This window comes from Triticum urartu, chromosome 3A (assembly GCF_056163025.1).
Source record: "Triticum urartu cultivar PI428250 chromosome 3A, HENAU_Tu73, whole genome shotgun sequence".
Lineage (NCBI taxonomy): Eukaryota > Viridiplantae > Streptophyta > Magnoliopsida > Poales > Poaceae > Triticum > Triticum urartu.
The window spans coordinates 492,637,414-492,653,033 of record NC_141875.1 but is presented as its reverse complement, the minus strand read 5'-3'; the positions used below and the strand labels follow the sequence as shown (position 1 = coordinate 492,653,033).

Sequence of the window (15,620 nt, the reverse complement as noted above, 5' to 3'; positions counted from 1 at the left end):
TCCGCCGCAGTTGGTCTCGTTGATTAAATTTATGATCAAAGTTGAATCTTGAAAAGCGCAGGCACATTATATTTTGAAGTGAAGGGAGTACTATCGACGAGATAGCAGTGGGTTGGAGACAGGCAGGCTGGAGACTGGCGCGCACGACAAGAGGCAACGACGCACAACGTGGGAGCCAACAAACAGACAGGACGCGAATAATAATCTGGGAAGCAAAGAGATGGACAAGAACGAAAGAAAGAAAGATAACAAGGATACTGGCGGACAGCTAGGCCCGAGCCGGTCATCAATAGTGTAATCGACAAAAATCATTCCAACTAAAAAATTTCGCCCTCCTTCCTTTGCGCGTCCCACCTGTCCCGGCGCGGGCCCACCGCACGTCTCCTCCTCCGTCCACCCCCTCTCTCTTTCGCGCCCGCCGCCGGCCACCGTCACCGTCACCCCCTTGGAGGATCTCCCCGGGAGGGGAGGGAGGCCTCAGACCGGCGAACGCCGACCATCCTCCTGTTCGTTTCTCCATTTAAAAGCGGGTAAGGCCAGGAGGCTTCCGCTGACTCCCTCTGAATTTTACTCCGTTTAAAAGCATTTCGCTGTATCAACCTTCGAGATTCCCGACCTGGCTGGTTTAATGTTAAGTACCCTCAGCAGCGAGAGAAAAGAAGGAGGCGATTTTTGCTGCAATCGCATTTGGCGTCGCCGAGGATGCCTGATTGCAATTGGTTTATAAAAATGTCAAATAGGGTGGGAGCATAAATTATTGACATCTGTGATGATGAGCACGAAAGGATTTCTGCAATTTTAAAAAAGGCTAGGCGTCGAGCCCGTCGCCGGCGACGACGAGGCTCCTCGCGTGGGCTGCGGAGCCCCTGTCATGGCCCTCGACAGCGACCGTCCTGTCCGATTCTTTAATCCCGACCCGGTATCCCAGCGCGGAATCGTCTGACAGATGGCCGTGGAATTCTTCCGCCCCATTTTTCCTCCAAGAAAACGCAATCTTAGACATTGGGGGATTGAAGCGCCATTAAAAATTTACTATCTTCCCTTGTCTGCTGCTCTGAATATTATACTACGAGTACTAGTGTATTTTTTCTCTCTAGCTCTAGCTGTGTTGTCCTTGTTGATTTTCTCCGGCTACTACTACTTGTTCCTCCCAGAACGGACGACCGCTGTTTCCCTCTCCCCGCCTCCGTCTTCCTCCCCTCGTCTTCTCCATCTCCCCGGCTCGAATCGCGTGCGGCGTAAGCGAAATTGGCAGAGGCGAATCGCCATCGCCAGGCAAAAAGCCAAAGCCGCTCCTTTGCTTTTCGAGCGACGCAAGCTTCCTCTGCTCCCCCCACGTTTGTGAGCTGTTTTCTGTCTGTGCCTTTCTTGCAGGCGGCCGCAGGAGCGGGAGCGTGTCGTCAGGCTTTGCTCTGCTGCCGTGCCAACAAGGGTAAAAGGTAGGCGCCGCGCCACGCCATGGGCGCCCCTCGCGCCTAACCATGCACTCCAGGCTGCTCAAGAGGCTCGCCAAGAGGATCATGTGAGCCGCCGCGCGCCTGCGGAAATGTGGGAGATGGACGCGCTGCTCTACTGCGCGGTCGTCGCGCTGGCGCTTCACTGCGTCGGCTGTGGCTGCTCCGCTATCAACCTTGAAGGTAGGGGCAGGCAGCTCGCCGGTGTTGTTTTCTTTTTTGGTGCTTTTGGGGGTTGAGCTCTTGGGGTTCTGGTGTGGCTGATCGATTGGGTCTTTTGGTGTTGGTGCTGCAGGCTCAGCGCTGCTCAAGTTCCAGTCGAGGGTGCAGGAGGATCCGCATGGCGCCATGGCAGGCTGGAGCGCGCGGGACGCCGACCCTTGCGGTTGGAACGGCGTCCGCTGCGCCGATGACAGGGTTGTGATGCTGTGAGTTGGATGATTTCCTCTTTGTTTTCTTCTCCTCAATGTTTAGTAGTGGCTCATGAGTCTTACGCATTTGGAAAATGGAAATGCAGTTCATCTTCTGTTTAACGGGTCTTCCATTTGACTGTATCTTTCTCTCTTCACGAATCAAGAGTAGTTTTAGTTGATTTGTTGTAAAATGGATGCTGCATCGGCAACTGCCCCTTTTATTCCTAGTTTTCTCCTTCACAGTTATCGTGGTTTGACTTTCTTGAGTACTAAGTGCATCAATTGAGGCTATTGAGTTACTGCCAACACAAGCATGTCTCCACTTTGTGTAGCAATTCAGAGAAGGTAGACTTGAGCATAGAGAGTTAGAGACTCAATCTTCAATGGACTAGATATTATGAAGGATTTTAGGAGTGCATTCGTATTTTGCTTTTCTATTAGTTAGAAAAATTAGTACTCCTAAAGTATTTCATTTTTAGGAGTACCTTTTTTGGGCTGAATAAGGAAAATGAAATATTATACATAAATGGCCAACTCTGGTTTCTTTGGTAAATACTGAATATATACTCTTGAAAAATTAGTACTCCTAAAATATACTTCTTTGGGCTGAATAAGGAGCAACTCTCAAGGATTTTTTTTCTTGCCTATCTTGAATTTACCATGGATGCATTGTTCGCAAATTCCCAGAAAATGTTTTCTTTGGTAGCTAGAAGCCATTTCACAAGCTTATATGAAGCTTTAACACAATCAGAAATCTGGTTATTAGAACTACGTGTTCATTTCACCAACACGAACAAGTCGCTACAGCTAAGTAGTATAGCCTAGATTTTCGCGTGCGACCAGTCTCCAAGATTTTACCTCCTATTATTTGGAGAAGATGCAAAAGTTCTTCACATCTTTTCATTATGAAGAGAATCAATGTTTATACGATGATACCGCCAAGTTGAGCAAAAAAAGAAAAGAAATTGCAGTCCCCGAAAAAAGAAGGAACACTAGAAAAATTCCTCACAGTGGTTTGTGCAGCCTATATTTTAAGGCATGCCGCTGTCTGTCTGCCCCTGCCTCCGCCTTCATCTTCTTCAGTACCGTGCCCATGTTGCAAAAAGAGAGCGGGAAAGAGAGAGATGATACTTGTTTGAAAGCAAAGGTGGCATTTCTTGTCATACTTCTGCAGACCCTGATACCTAGTTTTAACCAGGCTAAGAAATGTGCTCGCTTGATCTTACCACCGAACTAGATATATGAGCATTTTCATGTAAGCGAAACATGATGGCCAGAACCCCTCAGGATATGTTGCTCTGGTGCCAAGTTGACTTCCATACACCAACCACCTCATCTAGAAGTTTACCTTATCAAGGAAATTGTTTGTTTTCTACTCAGTTAATTATGAAGCATTTACCACATCATCGCTACTTGTTTTCATATTTTAGATGAAAGGTTTATGGCAGCCCTCCTTCATAGAATGTTTAAATAGAATCCGGTGTTATTCAAGATGATTTTGTTTTGCATTCAAGATTATCTTTTAATTCCTGCGGGGTACCACAACTTTACCAAATAAATATTTAAGAGATTGCATTTGGTGACCACTGTTGTTCTATTTCAGTATTTTTCATGGGTTCTGACTTGATTTATCATCTTAAGGATTGTACTTACTGTGAACTATACTCTTGCAGGAACCTAAAAGATCTCTCATTAAGAGGTACCCTGGGTTCAGAATTAGGAAGTCTTGGTCATCTGCAGGCTCTGTAAGTATACAGTTTTTTATTTATGCTTTCACAACAAATATAAATTGCTTAGCATGGACAACAATATATTGGTACTTTCGCTAATCTATCTCTTTGCAATATAATAAGGAGATAAATAGGTAATTCTGTAATGGTTGCTGCTTTGTCTTGCCTTCATAAGTTTCCTGCTGGATATGAGTATCTAAACAAAGTCAATTTGCTTAAAAAATGTCAACCAACCATCAGTTAAGACATTTCAAGTGTATATATCTAACCAACCGACGATTGTTAGGTTCCATCCTTTATACTCCCTCCGTTCCATAATGTAGTGTATATAGATTTTCTGGTAAGTCAAACTTTGACCAAGTTTATAAAGAAAACCTTTTAGAACTACAATACCAAATATATATAATATGAAAATACATCTTGTGTTGTATCTCTAATGATATGCATTTGGTATTCTAGATGTATATCTTTTTCTCTACAAACTTGGTCAAAGTTTGTAAAGTTTTACTTTAAAAAAATAGTGGTTTTTCTACACCCACCCTTGGTGCACCCAAGATGCACCCACACAAGAAAACATACCAAAACATTTTGAAAAAATCTGAAACTTTGTGGGAATGATCATCAACAAATTTTAGAGAGGCTTGCAAATTTTCGTGGTCAAATGACATCCGAGGAGCTCTATACAAAAAAGACAAAATTGCTCAAAATTACTCAAAATGTACGTGCACTGTTTGACAAAAATTTGTAATTTTGTCTTTTTTGTATAGAGCTCCTCGGATGTCATTTGACCAACAAACTTGGCAAGCCTCTCTAACATTTGTTGATGATCCTTTCCACAAAGTTTCAGATTTTTCGAAATTTTTTGGTATATTTTCTTGCGTGGGTGCACCGTGGGAGCACCGAGGTGGGGTTCAGCCACTACTTTCCCTTAAAGAGAAAAATCTATACGCACTACATTGTGGAACGGAGGGTAGAATAAATAATGTGTGCATATCAGCTTACCTCTGCGGATCAAATATGAGACAAAATCACAGAAATCTCTGTCATGTCGATTTTACTCAGTAGCATAAAAGACGCCCATCTGTCAATCAAGCACTTGTTCCTTAACAAACTGCTTTTTGCAACTTGTGATATTCTAATTTTACTTTGCATGCGACTATAACATTTGCTGCAACCATTACAATGTTTTGATTTCTTGTTGTGTCTTCTTGCAGTATATTATCCAACAATTTGTTTAGTGGACTGATACCTAAGGAAATTGGTGCACTCGCAACGTTGGAGATATTGGACCTAAGTTATAACAACTTGACTGGGGAAGTTCCACAGAAGATAGCAGAAATTGCATCACTTAAGCATTTGTAGGTCATCTGACTGATTAACATTGTGAAATGTTTGATCAACAAGCCAAATTTCATGATACGATGTCTCTTGTTCGACAGATTGCTTTCCAACAACAGATTTCAGTGGCCCGTAGTCCAAAATTCCCATGGGAACTTTGATCAGGAAGCTGATTTTGACATCTATGATCATCTCGGGAGGGGTAATTTGAATCAAAGAGCTGATGATGGGTAAGGAAACTAGGATTTTCATCAATTCTCGTTTAGTTATCATCATTTTTTTCTATAACCTATTTAGGAAAAGGATTTATCAGCTGATGATAGCAGTTTTTGAATATGGACCTTTGTAGGTTCAAGTCTGGTTCTTCCACAGAGGAGAAAAAAAAAGACACTAGCAATCTCAACGGTAAGCTAGGGTACTGCTATGCAAGTTCAGTTTTGCTCTTAAATACATCAGCTGGTACCATAACATGCCTTCTTACTTTCCCCAGCACGTCTTCCTACACAAATTGCAGCAAGAAACCCAGCTGCACAGGTTAGTAGGCGCAGACTACTTCAGGATAGCAATCTTGCTGCGCCTCCTTTCACAAATGCTCCTCTTCCACCCTCGGTTCCTGTTCCTTCTACGGGGAGTGGATCGTTTTCAGCATTTAGTCCCAAAGCACCCGCACCTGCTGTAAATCCTCCAGTTACTCCACCCAAGTCTCCTGATACTCCTTCGGAAGCAGGGTCAACAAGATCTATGAAGTGGTTGTATGCAATTCTGATTCCATCAATTGCTCTGTTGCTTATTATCATTGCATGCATGCTTTTGCTATGCCGCAATAAGTCGGTGGCAACAATAGGTCCATGGAAGACTGGACTCAGTGGCCAGCTGCAGAAGGCATTTGTGACAGGTAAACATTCTGTTTGCTATCTTGTAAAAGGCCTGCTTGATTTTGCCTCTTACTTGGGCATCTTTGACAAGTTTTGCTCTCCTGATGTACCGCAGGAGTACCCAAGCTGCAACGCTCAGAGCTGGAAGGTGCTTGTGAGGACTTCAGTAACATTGTGGCAACCTATCCACACTACACTGTTTACAAGGGAACCTTATCAAGTGGAGTTGAGATAGCAGTTGTATCAACTGTGCTTGCGTCCAGCAAAGATTGGTCAAAGCATTCCGAGGGGAGATTCCGGAAAAAGGTAATTCAGTGTCACTTATAAGAGGAATAGCCCATGCTGTTGCTACAATTTGCAATGTGGGTCTGAAACAAAACAATTTCTTCTAACTTGTTTTTTTGAACACATAGATAGACTCGCTCTCAAGAATTAATCATAAGAACTTCATCAACTTGCTTGGGTACTGCGAGGAGGAGGAGCCTTTCATGAGGATGATGGTGTTAGAATACGCAGCCAATGGGACACTCTATGAGCATCTCCACGGTAAGAGCTCCTACTGTCAGAATGCTTCCTTTTTAGTCTTTGTGCTCAAATTAAAATGTTTTGCTTTGCCTTTTGCAGTTGAGGGATTTGATCATATTGATTGGAATGGTAGGATGAGAATAATTATGGGAGTAGCATACTGCATGCAGTACATGCATGAGCTCAAGCCTTGTATAACACACTCTGAGCTACAGTCAAGTGCCATATTGTTATCCGAGGATGGAGCTGCAAAGGTACATGATTATGAATTTCACAACTTCTATTTATTTGATATTCAAAGGAAATTCCATAAGAGGTCGTTTGGTAGCCATCATTTTGAGCCGGAATCATGGAATTCATTTGTGATTCCATACCCAACCTGTTTGGCTATCATGGAATTGGACATGTCATTCATTTGGAATTGCAGCAAATGCCTATTGGACGTTATGTCAATTCCTATCCATAACCCTGTCATTCCACTTGCCAAATGAAATGAAATGAAATGATGGGTGCCAAACGAGAACTGTATTTGTAGACAAATTTCTGGTAATATCAAAAGAAGAAATTAAAGCACACAACTGTTACTTCATCATTCTAAACCCCTTTTCTGGACATTATGCAAAAAAAAGACAAACATAAATTACATGCAACTTGTTCTAAACCCCTGCAACTAAACAAGGTGAAGTACCGTCCAGTTCATATGATTTTTTTTCTGGGGTGTGCATGTGCGCTCTTTGTATTAGAGTTAATTTTGAACAAATTGTAATAAGATCAGGCATGAGGACACCATATTATGTTTCTGCTCCTAAAACCGAGCCTTTTCACAGATAGCCGACATGAGTGTTTGGCAAGAAGTAATTTCCAAAGAAAAGATGCCCAAGAATGACGACGCCAGTGAACACCATGAGCCAATACGTGCTGATCCAGCTGGGAATGTATGTAGTTTTGGTCTACTCATGCTGGAAATCATGTCAGGAAAGCCTCCAGATTCTGAACACGAGGGCTCTCTTGCGAACTTAGTAAGCATGACAAAGACACTGAATACTTAAACTTACATAATACACAAAAATGGCATATAGAAGTAACAATATATGTCATATTTTTTTCTCACAGGCTATGGAGTGCATTAAGGATGACCGGAGTATATCCTGTTTGCTTGACCCTACCTTGACGACTCACAAAGAAAACGATCTAGATATCATTTGCGAGTTGATTGAGGACTGCATCCAGAGCGATCCGAAAAAGAGACCAAGTATGAGAGAGGTCACCACTAAATTGCGAGAAGTGCTAGCGATTTCACCAGAGGCAGCAACGCCGAGGTTATCTCCGCTTTGGTGGGCAGAGCTTGAGATACTTTCAGTTGAATCCTAGGAAGAAACATGTTGATATGGTATGGTTCTTGCAGCAACACTGAGGTCCTGTGCGTACTGTCTTGCAATCTTGTACATCTTTGTTGCGAGTTTCTGCTTTTCTGGCGATTTCGGTGTATATGCGTGGTACCTCCTCCCCCGCCTCATAAAATCAAAATTTCCGGGTTATTCTTGTTTCTTCTTGAGTTTTCTCTGTCTGGTGAATGTACATGGTGATGGTGTGAAACTGTGAATGTACAATGATTCAGGTCATCCTAGAATGGATTGTAATCAGGAAATGCGTGATTGTGTAATGTACCATGGGGTTTACAGAAATATTCTTTATTTTTTTTAAAGGAAGAGACAGCAATTGGTATGGTGAATGGACTATACAGTCCTCTTTGTTAGACTGGTAGTACTTTGTACTCATTTCTCGTTTCCCAAGTACTACTTCATATATAGAAATACCATAATTCTGGGAAAGGGCCGCTTTAATTATCTGTAACACCACAAATGGTGGCTGACAGTGTCAGGTTTTGAACTAAAACCACGACAAATATTTTGGAACGGAGAGGGTATTTGAGAGGCACTATTTCTCTTGGTCTTCGTATCAGATCCGAGTCTACTTCGGTCAGTGCCTTCTTTTAGGGCGGGATGTCCTGATGACAGGCTACTGTTCTCGGCCAAGTACATAAAGCTGAATATGAAACCTTGCAAATGCAAATGCTTGGTGAATTGGGTGTGCAGTAGCCAACAGCTGCTTGTTTGTGGTGTGATAATATTGAAGCTACGTACCTCTCCACTAATCCTTGTTCCATGCGAGGACAAAATATAATAAGGTGGATTATCACTTTGTTCGCGAGAGGGTGCACAAAAGCTTCTAGATGTGTGGTATGTTTGGCTTTATGGAGTCTCTTGCGGCACGACGTCTGGAAACATTTCGACACAGTGTTAACCTGGACAAGTTAGAGCATCTCTAGCCCTTGTCGTATGCTTTAATCCCCTAGACCCCCCTCCCCCCCCCCCTCTCCTTTAATCCCCTAAAATTGAAAGATTAAACTGTTGTGCACCTGGTCATTCCCTCAAAACTTAATCCTATAAAAAATCTTTTGCTATTTCTTTCAAACGTTTGCACAAACATTCCAAACAAATGCATCACATTTCAACAAAAACTTAAACAATTCAAATGCACCACATCATAATTCAACTACGAACATAAACATACTTCATCCAATCCAACAAATAACTAACATAAACACATTTAGCCAAAAGGCACCGAATTCAACAAGTTCATTTCAAAAAACCAGCACATGGTGCATCATAAGCCATCATCAAACCACAATCCAATCATGCACTCCCAACATCATCGTCGGCATCACCACCAGCTGTTGGAAATATGTCCTAGAGACAACAATAAAGTTGTTATGAATTGCATTGGTTCATATATTTCTATTCTATAAGTGTTGAGTTTCTATGGCGTTTTGTGAGTTGTTGTAACACTTCACTTTGATTTTCAATAAGGGGCGCTTTATTACTTAAAAGGTTTAAGCATTACACCCGGCCTCTGCATAACTAAGATGCACACAACCAAACAAGGTCCTCTCATAAAAACAAAAAAAAAGAGGCAAAATACAAGAAACATGTAGAGTCTGTATAACGCCTAAACCGGAGGGGGGCCAACCCTAAAGAAACACTTCACTTTGATATATCATTTTAATGAGGAATGGGTGAATGCAGTTAAGCGTAACGATCAAGGGGTAGAATGTTGGTTTGATCTAACAGATTAAACAAGTCCAAAAACAACGTTACATGGGAGGGGCTACGCACTAATGTACGTGCCTCTCCACCCTAACTGATGCGCCTTGGGCTGGGGCACCTAAACCAAATTATGGTTTAGGTCCCCTGTCACCAACGCTACTTAATAAAGGGAGAGAGCTAATCACCTGCACTACTCTCAATTCAAGTACGGCTCACTCTTCTCCCCCGCATTCTCAAAAACCATATCCGATCCAAGGGGGCGCTCCAGCGACGGGTAATTCTAGCCTACACACTGTCGTTCCTAGACAATGCCGGCGGCGGCCTGTGGTGATTAGAATGTCCAGGAGATTGACTACGTCGACCACACCTTCGCTCAACCTTGCTTGCAACGAGCAGGTGATCATGTCGACCTCCATGACTAGTATTGCACCACTAAACCCTCTCTGTTTATGTCAGTAGGTGTTGTAGACATGGTGAGATCATGTTCATGATTAGTGTAACCACACTTTAGATCTAACAGTTTCAACCTCCTTTTTTTAGAAAAGAAAGAAAGAAAGAAAGAAAACAATCAAGGCAAAAGAAGGCATGCACACTGCCTACATCTAAGGGAGGAAAAAATAGTATGTTGCTTATATTTGGTGTGGCCAAACAATGGCGCATCGATGATCGGCCATGCCATCTTTGGCTCGCTCCCCAACAAAACCACGGCCCCCACCGCGACGGGAGAAGGCAGCCAACCAGCCACACTCGCGCGCACACGCTTCAGCCGGTCGTACGTCGGGGGAGAGGCCACACACAAGGTCGCAACACCATCCAAGGCCTTCCCCCGCATGCAGGCCGGCGAAGCGGCCGGCGTCCTCGTCAAAAACCAAACCCCGTCGAACACAAACGCCCGTGCACCAGTCGAGCGGCCCAGCTTCCCTCATACCTGCGTGCCTCGATCTCGCCACACCCTGAACAGAGCCTCGACGGATTCCTACCGAGTTGCCGGGTCATGACGTTCAGTCCGTCCCTCTCGTCATCCTTCTCCTCCTCCTCCTCCCGGTTGCTGCGGTCGTCGTCGTCGTCATTGTCCTCGCAGTGCAGCACCAGCGGCAGGCGGAGCATGGACGAGGAAGCGGAGGCCGTCGTCGCGCCACTGCCGCCGATGCCGAAGCTGTCGAGGAGCCACGGGTCCAGGGCCGCGCGGGGACGGCACCTTGAACTCCCGCCAAAGAACGCCGTCCGGGACGTCGGGCCGCCTTCAGGTTTGATATTTGGTTTCCATGTGTTGTTGGCTGCTGGCCGTGGCAGTTGGTTCGTAGTTGCATAAGTTTTGACGTGGCTGCCGTATTGGGATGCAGAAATGGATTTGATGAAAGAGAGATTCGCCAAGCTGCTGCTCGGGGAGGACATGTCCAGCACCGGGAAAGGTGTCTCCTCGGCTCTCGCTCTCTCCAATTCCATCACAAACCTTGCAGGTAAAGTTAACGAGTGTACATGCAACATTACTCTGTCGATCTCTTGTTCTGTTCCTGTTCCTTCCCTCTCCATGACATTGTTCCTCCCTCCTTCATGATGAAATTGGGCAACCGATTTTGCAGCCTCCGTGTTCGGGGAGCAGCGCCGCCTAGAGCCCATGTCGGCCGACCGAAAAGCGCGATGGAAGAAGGAGATCGGCTGGCTTCTGTCAGTCACCGATCACATCGTCGAATTCGTTCCGTTGCAACAGGTGTCCGAGGATGGCACCAGCATGGAGGTCACCCACTGTCTCACACCCACTAACACCAATAGGCTTTTCTAGCACTCATCACAAACGTTGCAACTTTTATCACACGCATGCAGGTGATGGGCACCCAGCTACGCAGGGACATTCTCATGAACATCCCCGCCTTGCGAAAACTCGACGCGATGCTCCTCGTACGCAAATTCTTAGGATCTTCATTCCGCGATCCTTTTCAACAATTTCCCGAGTCAAAGTTGATGTTTTGTGTATCTGGAACAGGGGTATCTTGACAACTTCGAGGACGAACAAGAGTATTGGTACATGTCGAAAAACGCCAACGAGAGCGAGAAGGGTGATGCACCGAGAGACGGCGAGAAATGGTGGATCCCAACGGTGAGAGTCCCTCCCGAGGGTCTGTCCGACCAGTCGAGGAAGTGGCTCCAGCACCAGAAGGACCTTGTCGGGCAAGTCCTCAAGGCAGCCATGGCCATCAATGCAAATGTCCTTGCACAGATGGAGATCCCAGAAGAATACATTGAGGCTCTACCCAAGGTTCACCTAATTCTAATAGATCCAATATATTTTCCCAAAATGTAGTACTCTCTCCAATCCAAAAAAGAAGTGTGGCTTTAGTTCAAATTTGAACTAAAGCTGGACTAGAGCCACAACACTTTCTTTTGGATCGGAGGGAGTATTAATGTAGTAGTATAATTCTTCGGACAGAAAGAAATTCTAAGGCTAATCAAACAGAGTGGCTGCTTCTCTTGCAGAATGGGAGGGAAAGTCTCGGAGACTCTATATACAGAACCATAACCGATGATTATTTTGACCCCAACGGACTCATGGACTCCGTAGACCTATCGACGGAACACAAGATCGTCGATCTCAAGGACAGAATCGAGGCCTCCGTTGTCATCTGGCAGAGGAAACTCTGCAACAAGCTGTCATGGGGCCCCGGCGTCAGCTTGGAGAAACGCGAGCAATTCGAGGAGCGCGCACAGACCGTCCTGCTCATCCTCAAGCACAAGTTCCCTGGATCTGGCCAGTCATCGCTTGAAATAAGCAAGATCCAATACAACAAGGTACCACTTAGTACATAGAGAAGCAGCAATGTTTCAGTTGCTTTCCGGACGTGCTGCAGTGCTTATTTTTAGCTGCATGCTGCAGTACTTGTTTCCTATTCAATGTGCTCTTCTCTTTCAGGATGTTGGGTTTGCCATCTTGGAGAGCTACTCCAGGGCTCTCGAGAGCTTGGCGTTCGCGGTTCTGTCACGGATCGAGGACGTCCTCTATGCTGACACCATCGCTCGGGATCCGAGGCGCTTGAAATCGAGGCGGCGGCCTAGTTTAGAGGACGACAGCACTGAGTCTCTCGCCGTCGATGCCACGGAGGCCACTTCGGCCAAGTCCAGCGATTCATTTTGCTGGCAAGAGCTCGAGGACAGGAGCCTGGATTCCGGCAGTGGCAAGCTGAAGAAGATCCCCCGTATCGGCAGGAGGAAATCTATGCACGTAGAGAAGGTTGAGATGAACGTGAACGTGTGTGGTGCTGGTGCTGGATCAAGAAGCTTTTCTCATAGGTGAGACGGGCAGTTGGTGGTGGATCAAGAAGCTTTTCTCATAGGTGAGACGGGCAGTTTGCGTTGCTTCGACAGGGAGACATCTGGTGAAGAGAAGAGGCGCCTGTAAAATAGCTCAAAGTGAGATTGGGGAAGAAGTGATGTATATTTCCTTCTCGTCTCAGCTGAGCTGCAATGAAATTAGCATAGCATTTTTTGTCGCCCTAAAGCATCAACGGTATGCTTGTTTCTTAAGCAGCAAAATCTAAATAACACAAAAACACATAAACAGTAATCTGCACCAACATACCAGTTAAGACATCACCATGAAAAAAACACTTGCCTGTTGATTTCACAAGGTAATGACGATTCACACAAATACCACCCACACCATTTTCCTTGAACAATCTCAGAATGTTTGCAACACAACTAACAATTTGACCGGAAAACTCTGAAGTCACTTGCACCGCACATAAAGTACATGAAGAAATGCACATTGACAATTTATTCCCACTAGCAGTTCGGCAGACAAGTTCAAACTACATCGATATGACACAAGGTTTGGGTGATCGCTGCGATTCCGAAGCACTGAAGCTCCTACAGTGCCTTGAGGATCTCCTCGGCACCAGAGATTGTGAACTGGCCACCTTCCTCGACGTTTGCGACGGTGACCTTGAGGTCGTCAGCAAGGAGAGCAAACCGCCTCGAACGAAGACCCAATCCTTTCTCCGTAAGATCAAGCTCAAGACCAAGTGCTTTTGTGTATGCTGCCGCTCCATCAGCAAGGAACTTCACATGCTTGTTGTCTGGGTATGTCTTCGCCCATGCTTTCATGACAAAGGGGTCATTAACTGCAAAACAATAGCATAGTGAATTAATCAAGTGTAATTATGGACCTAGCTGCTTTAAATCAAGATCATAGGATGAGGATAGTGTGTCCATTCGTATAGTAAGGTCATTGCAATTGCAACAACTAGGCTACAGGCCCGTTCTGCGTTCACACATCTTCTATATCTAAATACCTAGCCCCCACTAACCTATTTCTCTCAACATGCAAGCATGCCACCTCATCATGAAAGAAATGCTCACTTCTACATGCAACCATGCACAGAAAAAGGCCCACCTCAATATGCAGTTATGAATGCCATTTTTCATTCTATTATGCTATTTATATTTACTGAATTCTTTACAACTATACAATTGTCAAACACAATAAACCATACATATTTTCAGTTTTAGTTTTCACATTATTATTTCAAATATTCATGTCACATACAATCAAATATCTTTGAAATGTATTGCAAAATATTTCTGCAACAATATGAACCTGTCATTCAATGGTACCAGGGAGCTACCTTACTATTATACAGAGAACACTAAGAACTCAAAATATCTAATATATGCTTTCATGTGGCCATCCATGTTCAGGTAAAAAAAGTAATTGTCGGCAAAAATTACAGACAATATCTGCTTTCACAACATGATATAATGAACACACAAAAAAAATGCAGAAAGCATACCGCTGACAAGCAGGATCTCATCTACACCCTTGGCTTTGAGCTCCTCGGCCTGAGTAATGAAGCCTGGTACATGCTGATTGCTGCATTCATAGAAGATAACAGACACAATATGAGTGCTTTTTCTTCGACACCTATAAGTCCCAAACGTTCAGGATTTGACCATGGCAAATCCAGTGTTTTTTGTGGCAATTTATATTTGTTGACCATGGCAAGTTTAGCTGGTAAGCACGGAAAATCCACCCGTAGTTTGTTTCTTGCCAGAAAATTGCCGTGCTTGCCAACTAAACTTGCCATCCTCAGTGTCAACTAAAATTGCCATGGAAAACATTCGATTTGCCATGGTCTACGAAACAGGATAAAGGAGCAACAGAATCCCGTTTTCTGAAAGAACAAGAAAAAAAAGTGCTGATTTGCCCGCAGGGTAGTGATTAGTGAAGTAACCACTCAGATATCTCAAACTTACTTAAAATATAAATTGAAACAGTGAAACAGTGAAACAAAAACAATCTACTAGAGTACTAGACCAAGCTCCACCAAAAATCCCGTCAAATCAGGCGGTTTAGAGCACTCACTCACAAAAGATCAATTTATGGAAGCTTAGCTAGATGCGTCCAGGTTCACAAATTCTAATCTACATGTGAAATTTGACAGGGAAAAGCTGGCAGTTAAGCCAAATCTTGCAGCTATTACGGTACAAAATAAATCGATTCCGGAGGAACAGGGGATCCTGGCTCCTAAGCAAATCTAGATTTACAGGGGCCGGTTTCGCAGCAGCTATAAGCGAGAAGGAAAAAGTCAATCTTGGATCCATCCGCTAACAATTCGGCCTCGCTATCGATCGGTTACAAGGGGTCAAACGCTCACTTCGTTTTTCTCGATCTGTTCGACTGTTTGTACTGGTGAAGGAAGATACCTGCAGGTGGGGGTGAAGGCGCCAGGGACGCCGAAGAGGATGACCTTCTTGCCGGCGGCCAGGGAGTGGATGGAGACCTGCTGCATCTGGTCGCTCTCGTCGAACCACGCGAGCTGGCCGTCGGGGAGGGTGCTGCCCACGCCAATCGGAGCCATGGTGCTTGCTCTGGGTTTGGGGAGGGGAGAAGGAGTCTAGAACGGAAGGCAGGCGACAGGGAAGGAGGGGGTTGAAAAGGGATATATAGAAAACAATGTGGTATTGGTATCGAAGGCGAATATATAAATAGTGGATCGCAATTGATTGGGTTAATTGGCTTGCCGGTTGGTGGCCTTGGGTGTGTCGCCGGGTGTGAACGCCAAATTCTGGCAAATATGCTCTACCCTACCCTGCTCAACAAGAAAAAGACGGAGTCCTGGGTAAATAATCTTGGGGCATCTCCGACGCACGTCAATCAACAAAAAAAGAGTTTGCAAACGTCTTG

General features: G+C 44.6%; 3 protein-coding genes across 5 annotated transcripts; 2 read left to right on the top strand and 1 right to left on the bottom strand.

The window, feature by feature from the left end:
* The first annotated feature begins 305 nt into the window (after positions 1–305).
* On the top strand, positions 306–8,067 carry LOC125536750 (protein MALE DISCOVERER 2). Of its 3 annotated transcripts, none has more exons than XM_048699997.2 (13): positions 306–530; positions 1,375–1,637; positions 1,750–1,882; positions 3,541–3,612; positions 4,812–4,955; positions 5,037–5,165; positions 5,285–5,340; positions 5,426–5,830; positions 5,926–6,116; positions 6,224–6,356; positions 6,435–6,589; positions 7,163–7,354; positions 7,449–8,067. In XM_048699997.2, the coding sequence occupies exons 2-13, from the start codon at positions 1,547–1,549 to the stop codon at positions 7,704–7,706; spliced, it is 1,959 nt and encodes a 652-aa protein (XP_048555954.2). In that variant the 5' UTR covers positions 306–530; positions 1,375–1,546; the 3' UTR covers positions 7,707–8,067. The 3 variants fall into 3 exon arrangements, with proteins under 3 accessions (XP_048555954.2, XP_048555953.2, XP_048555955.2); XM_048699996.2 differs by lacking the exon at positions 306–530 and adding an exon at positions 930–1,275; XM_048699998.2 differs by lacking the exon at positions 306–530 and adding an exon at positions 1,108–1,238.
* A 2,093-nt stretch (positions 8,068–10,160) lies between these two features.
* LOC125536748 (rho guanine nucleotide exchange factor 8-like) lies at positions 10,161–12,927 on the top strand. The gene is made up of 7 exons (XM_087547442.1): positions 10,161–10,689; positions 10,786–10,902; positions 11,026–11,180; positions 11,267–11,341; positions 11,427–11,699; positions 11,918–12,229; positions 12,351–12,927. The coding sequence occupies exons 1-7, from the start codon at positions 10,437–10,439 to the stop codon at positions 12,729–12,731; spliced, it is 1,566 nt and encodes a 521-aa protein (XP_087403568.1). The 5' UTR covers positions 10,161–10,436; the 3' UTR covers positions 12,732–12,927.
* Positions 12,928–13,033: 106 nt separating this feature from the next.
* Positions 13,034–15,418, bottom strand: LOC125536749 (peroxiredoxin-2C). Its single transcript, XM_048699995.1, has 3 exons — positions 15,140–15,418; positions 14,227–14,306; positions 13,034–13,557 (listed from the first exon to the last, which is right to left on the bottom strand). The coding sequence occupies exons 1-3, from the start codon at positions 15,292–15,294 to the stop codon at positions 13,304–13,306; spliced, it is 489 nt and encodes a 162-aa protein (XP_048555952.1). The 5' UTR covers positions 15,295–15,418; the 3' UTR covers positions 13,034–13,303.
* Positions 15,419–15,620: the final 202 nt, after the last annotated feature.

Coding starts and splice junctions, on each gene's coding strand:
- LOC125536748 (XM_087547442.1), top strand. CDS start 10,437: ATGACGTTCAGTCCGTCCCTCTCGTCATCCTTCTCCTCCTCCTCCTCC. Junction 10,690..10,785: donor GGACGTCGGGCCGCCTTCAG/GTTTGATATTTG, acceptor ATTGGGATGCAG/AAATGGATTTGATGAAAGAG. Junction 11,342..11,426: donor AACTCGACGCGATGCTCCTC/GTACGCAAATTC, acceptor TATCTGGAACAG/GGGTATCTTGACAACTTCGA.
- LOC125536750 (XM_048699996.2), top strand. CDS start 947: ATGGCCGTGGAATTCTTCCGCCCCATTTTTCCTCCAAGAAAACGCAAT. Junction 1,883..3,540: donor GATGACAGGGTTGTGATGCT/GTGAGTTGGATG, acceptor ATACTCTTGCAG/GAACCTAAAAGATCTCTCAT. Junction 6,590..7,162: donor CCGAGGATGGAGCTGCAAAG/GTACATGATTAT, acceptor GCCTTTTCACAG/ATAGCCGACATGAGTGTTTG.
- LOC125536749 (XM_048699995.1), bottom strand. CDS start 15,294: ATGGCTCCGATTGGCGTGGGCAGCACCCTCCCCGACGGCCAGCTCGCG. Junction 14,307..15,139: donor GCCTTCACCCCCACCTGCAG/GTATCTTCCTTC, acceptor CTATGAATGCAG/CAATCAGCATGTACCAGGCT. Junction 13,558..14,226: donor TGAGATCCTGCTTGTCAGCG/GTATGCTTTCTG, acceptor ATTGTTTTGCAG/TTAATGACCCCTTTGTCATG.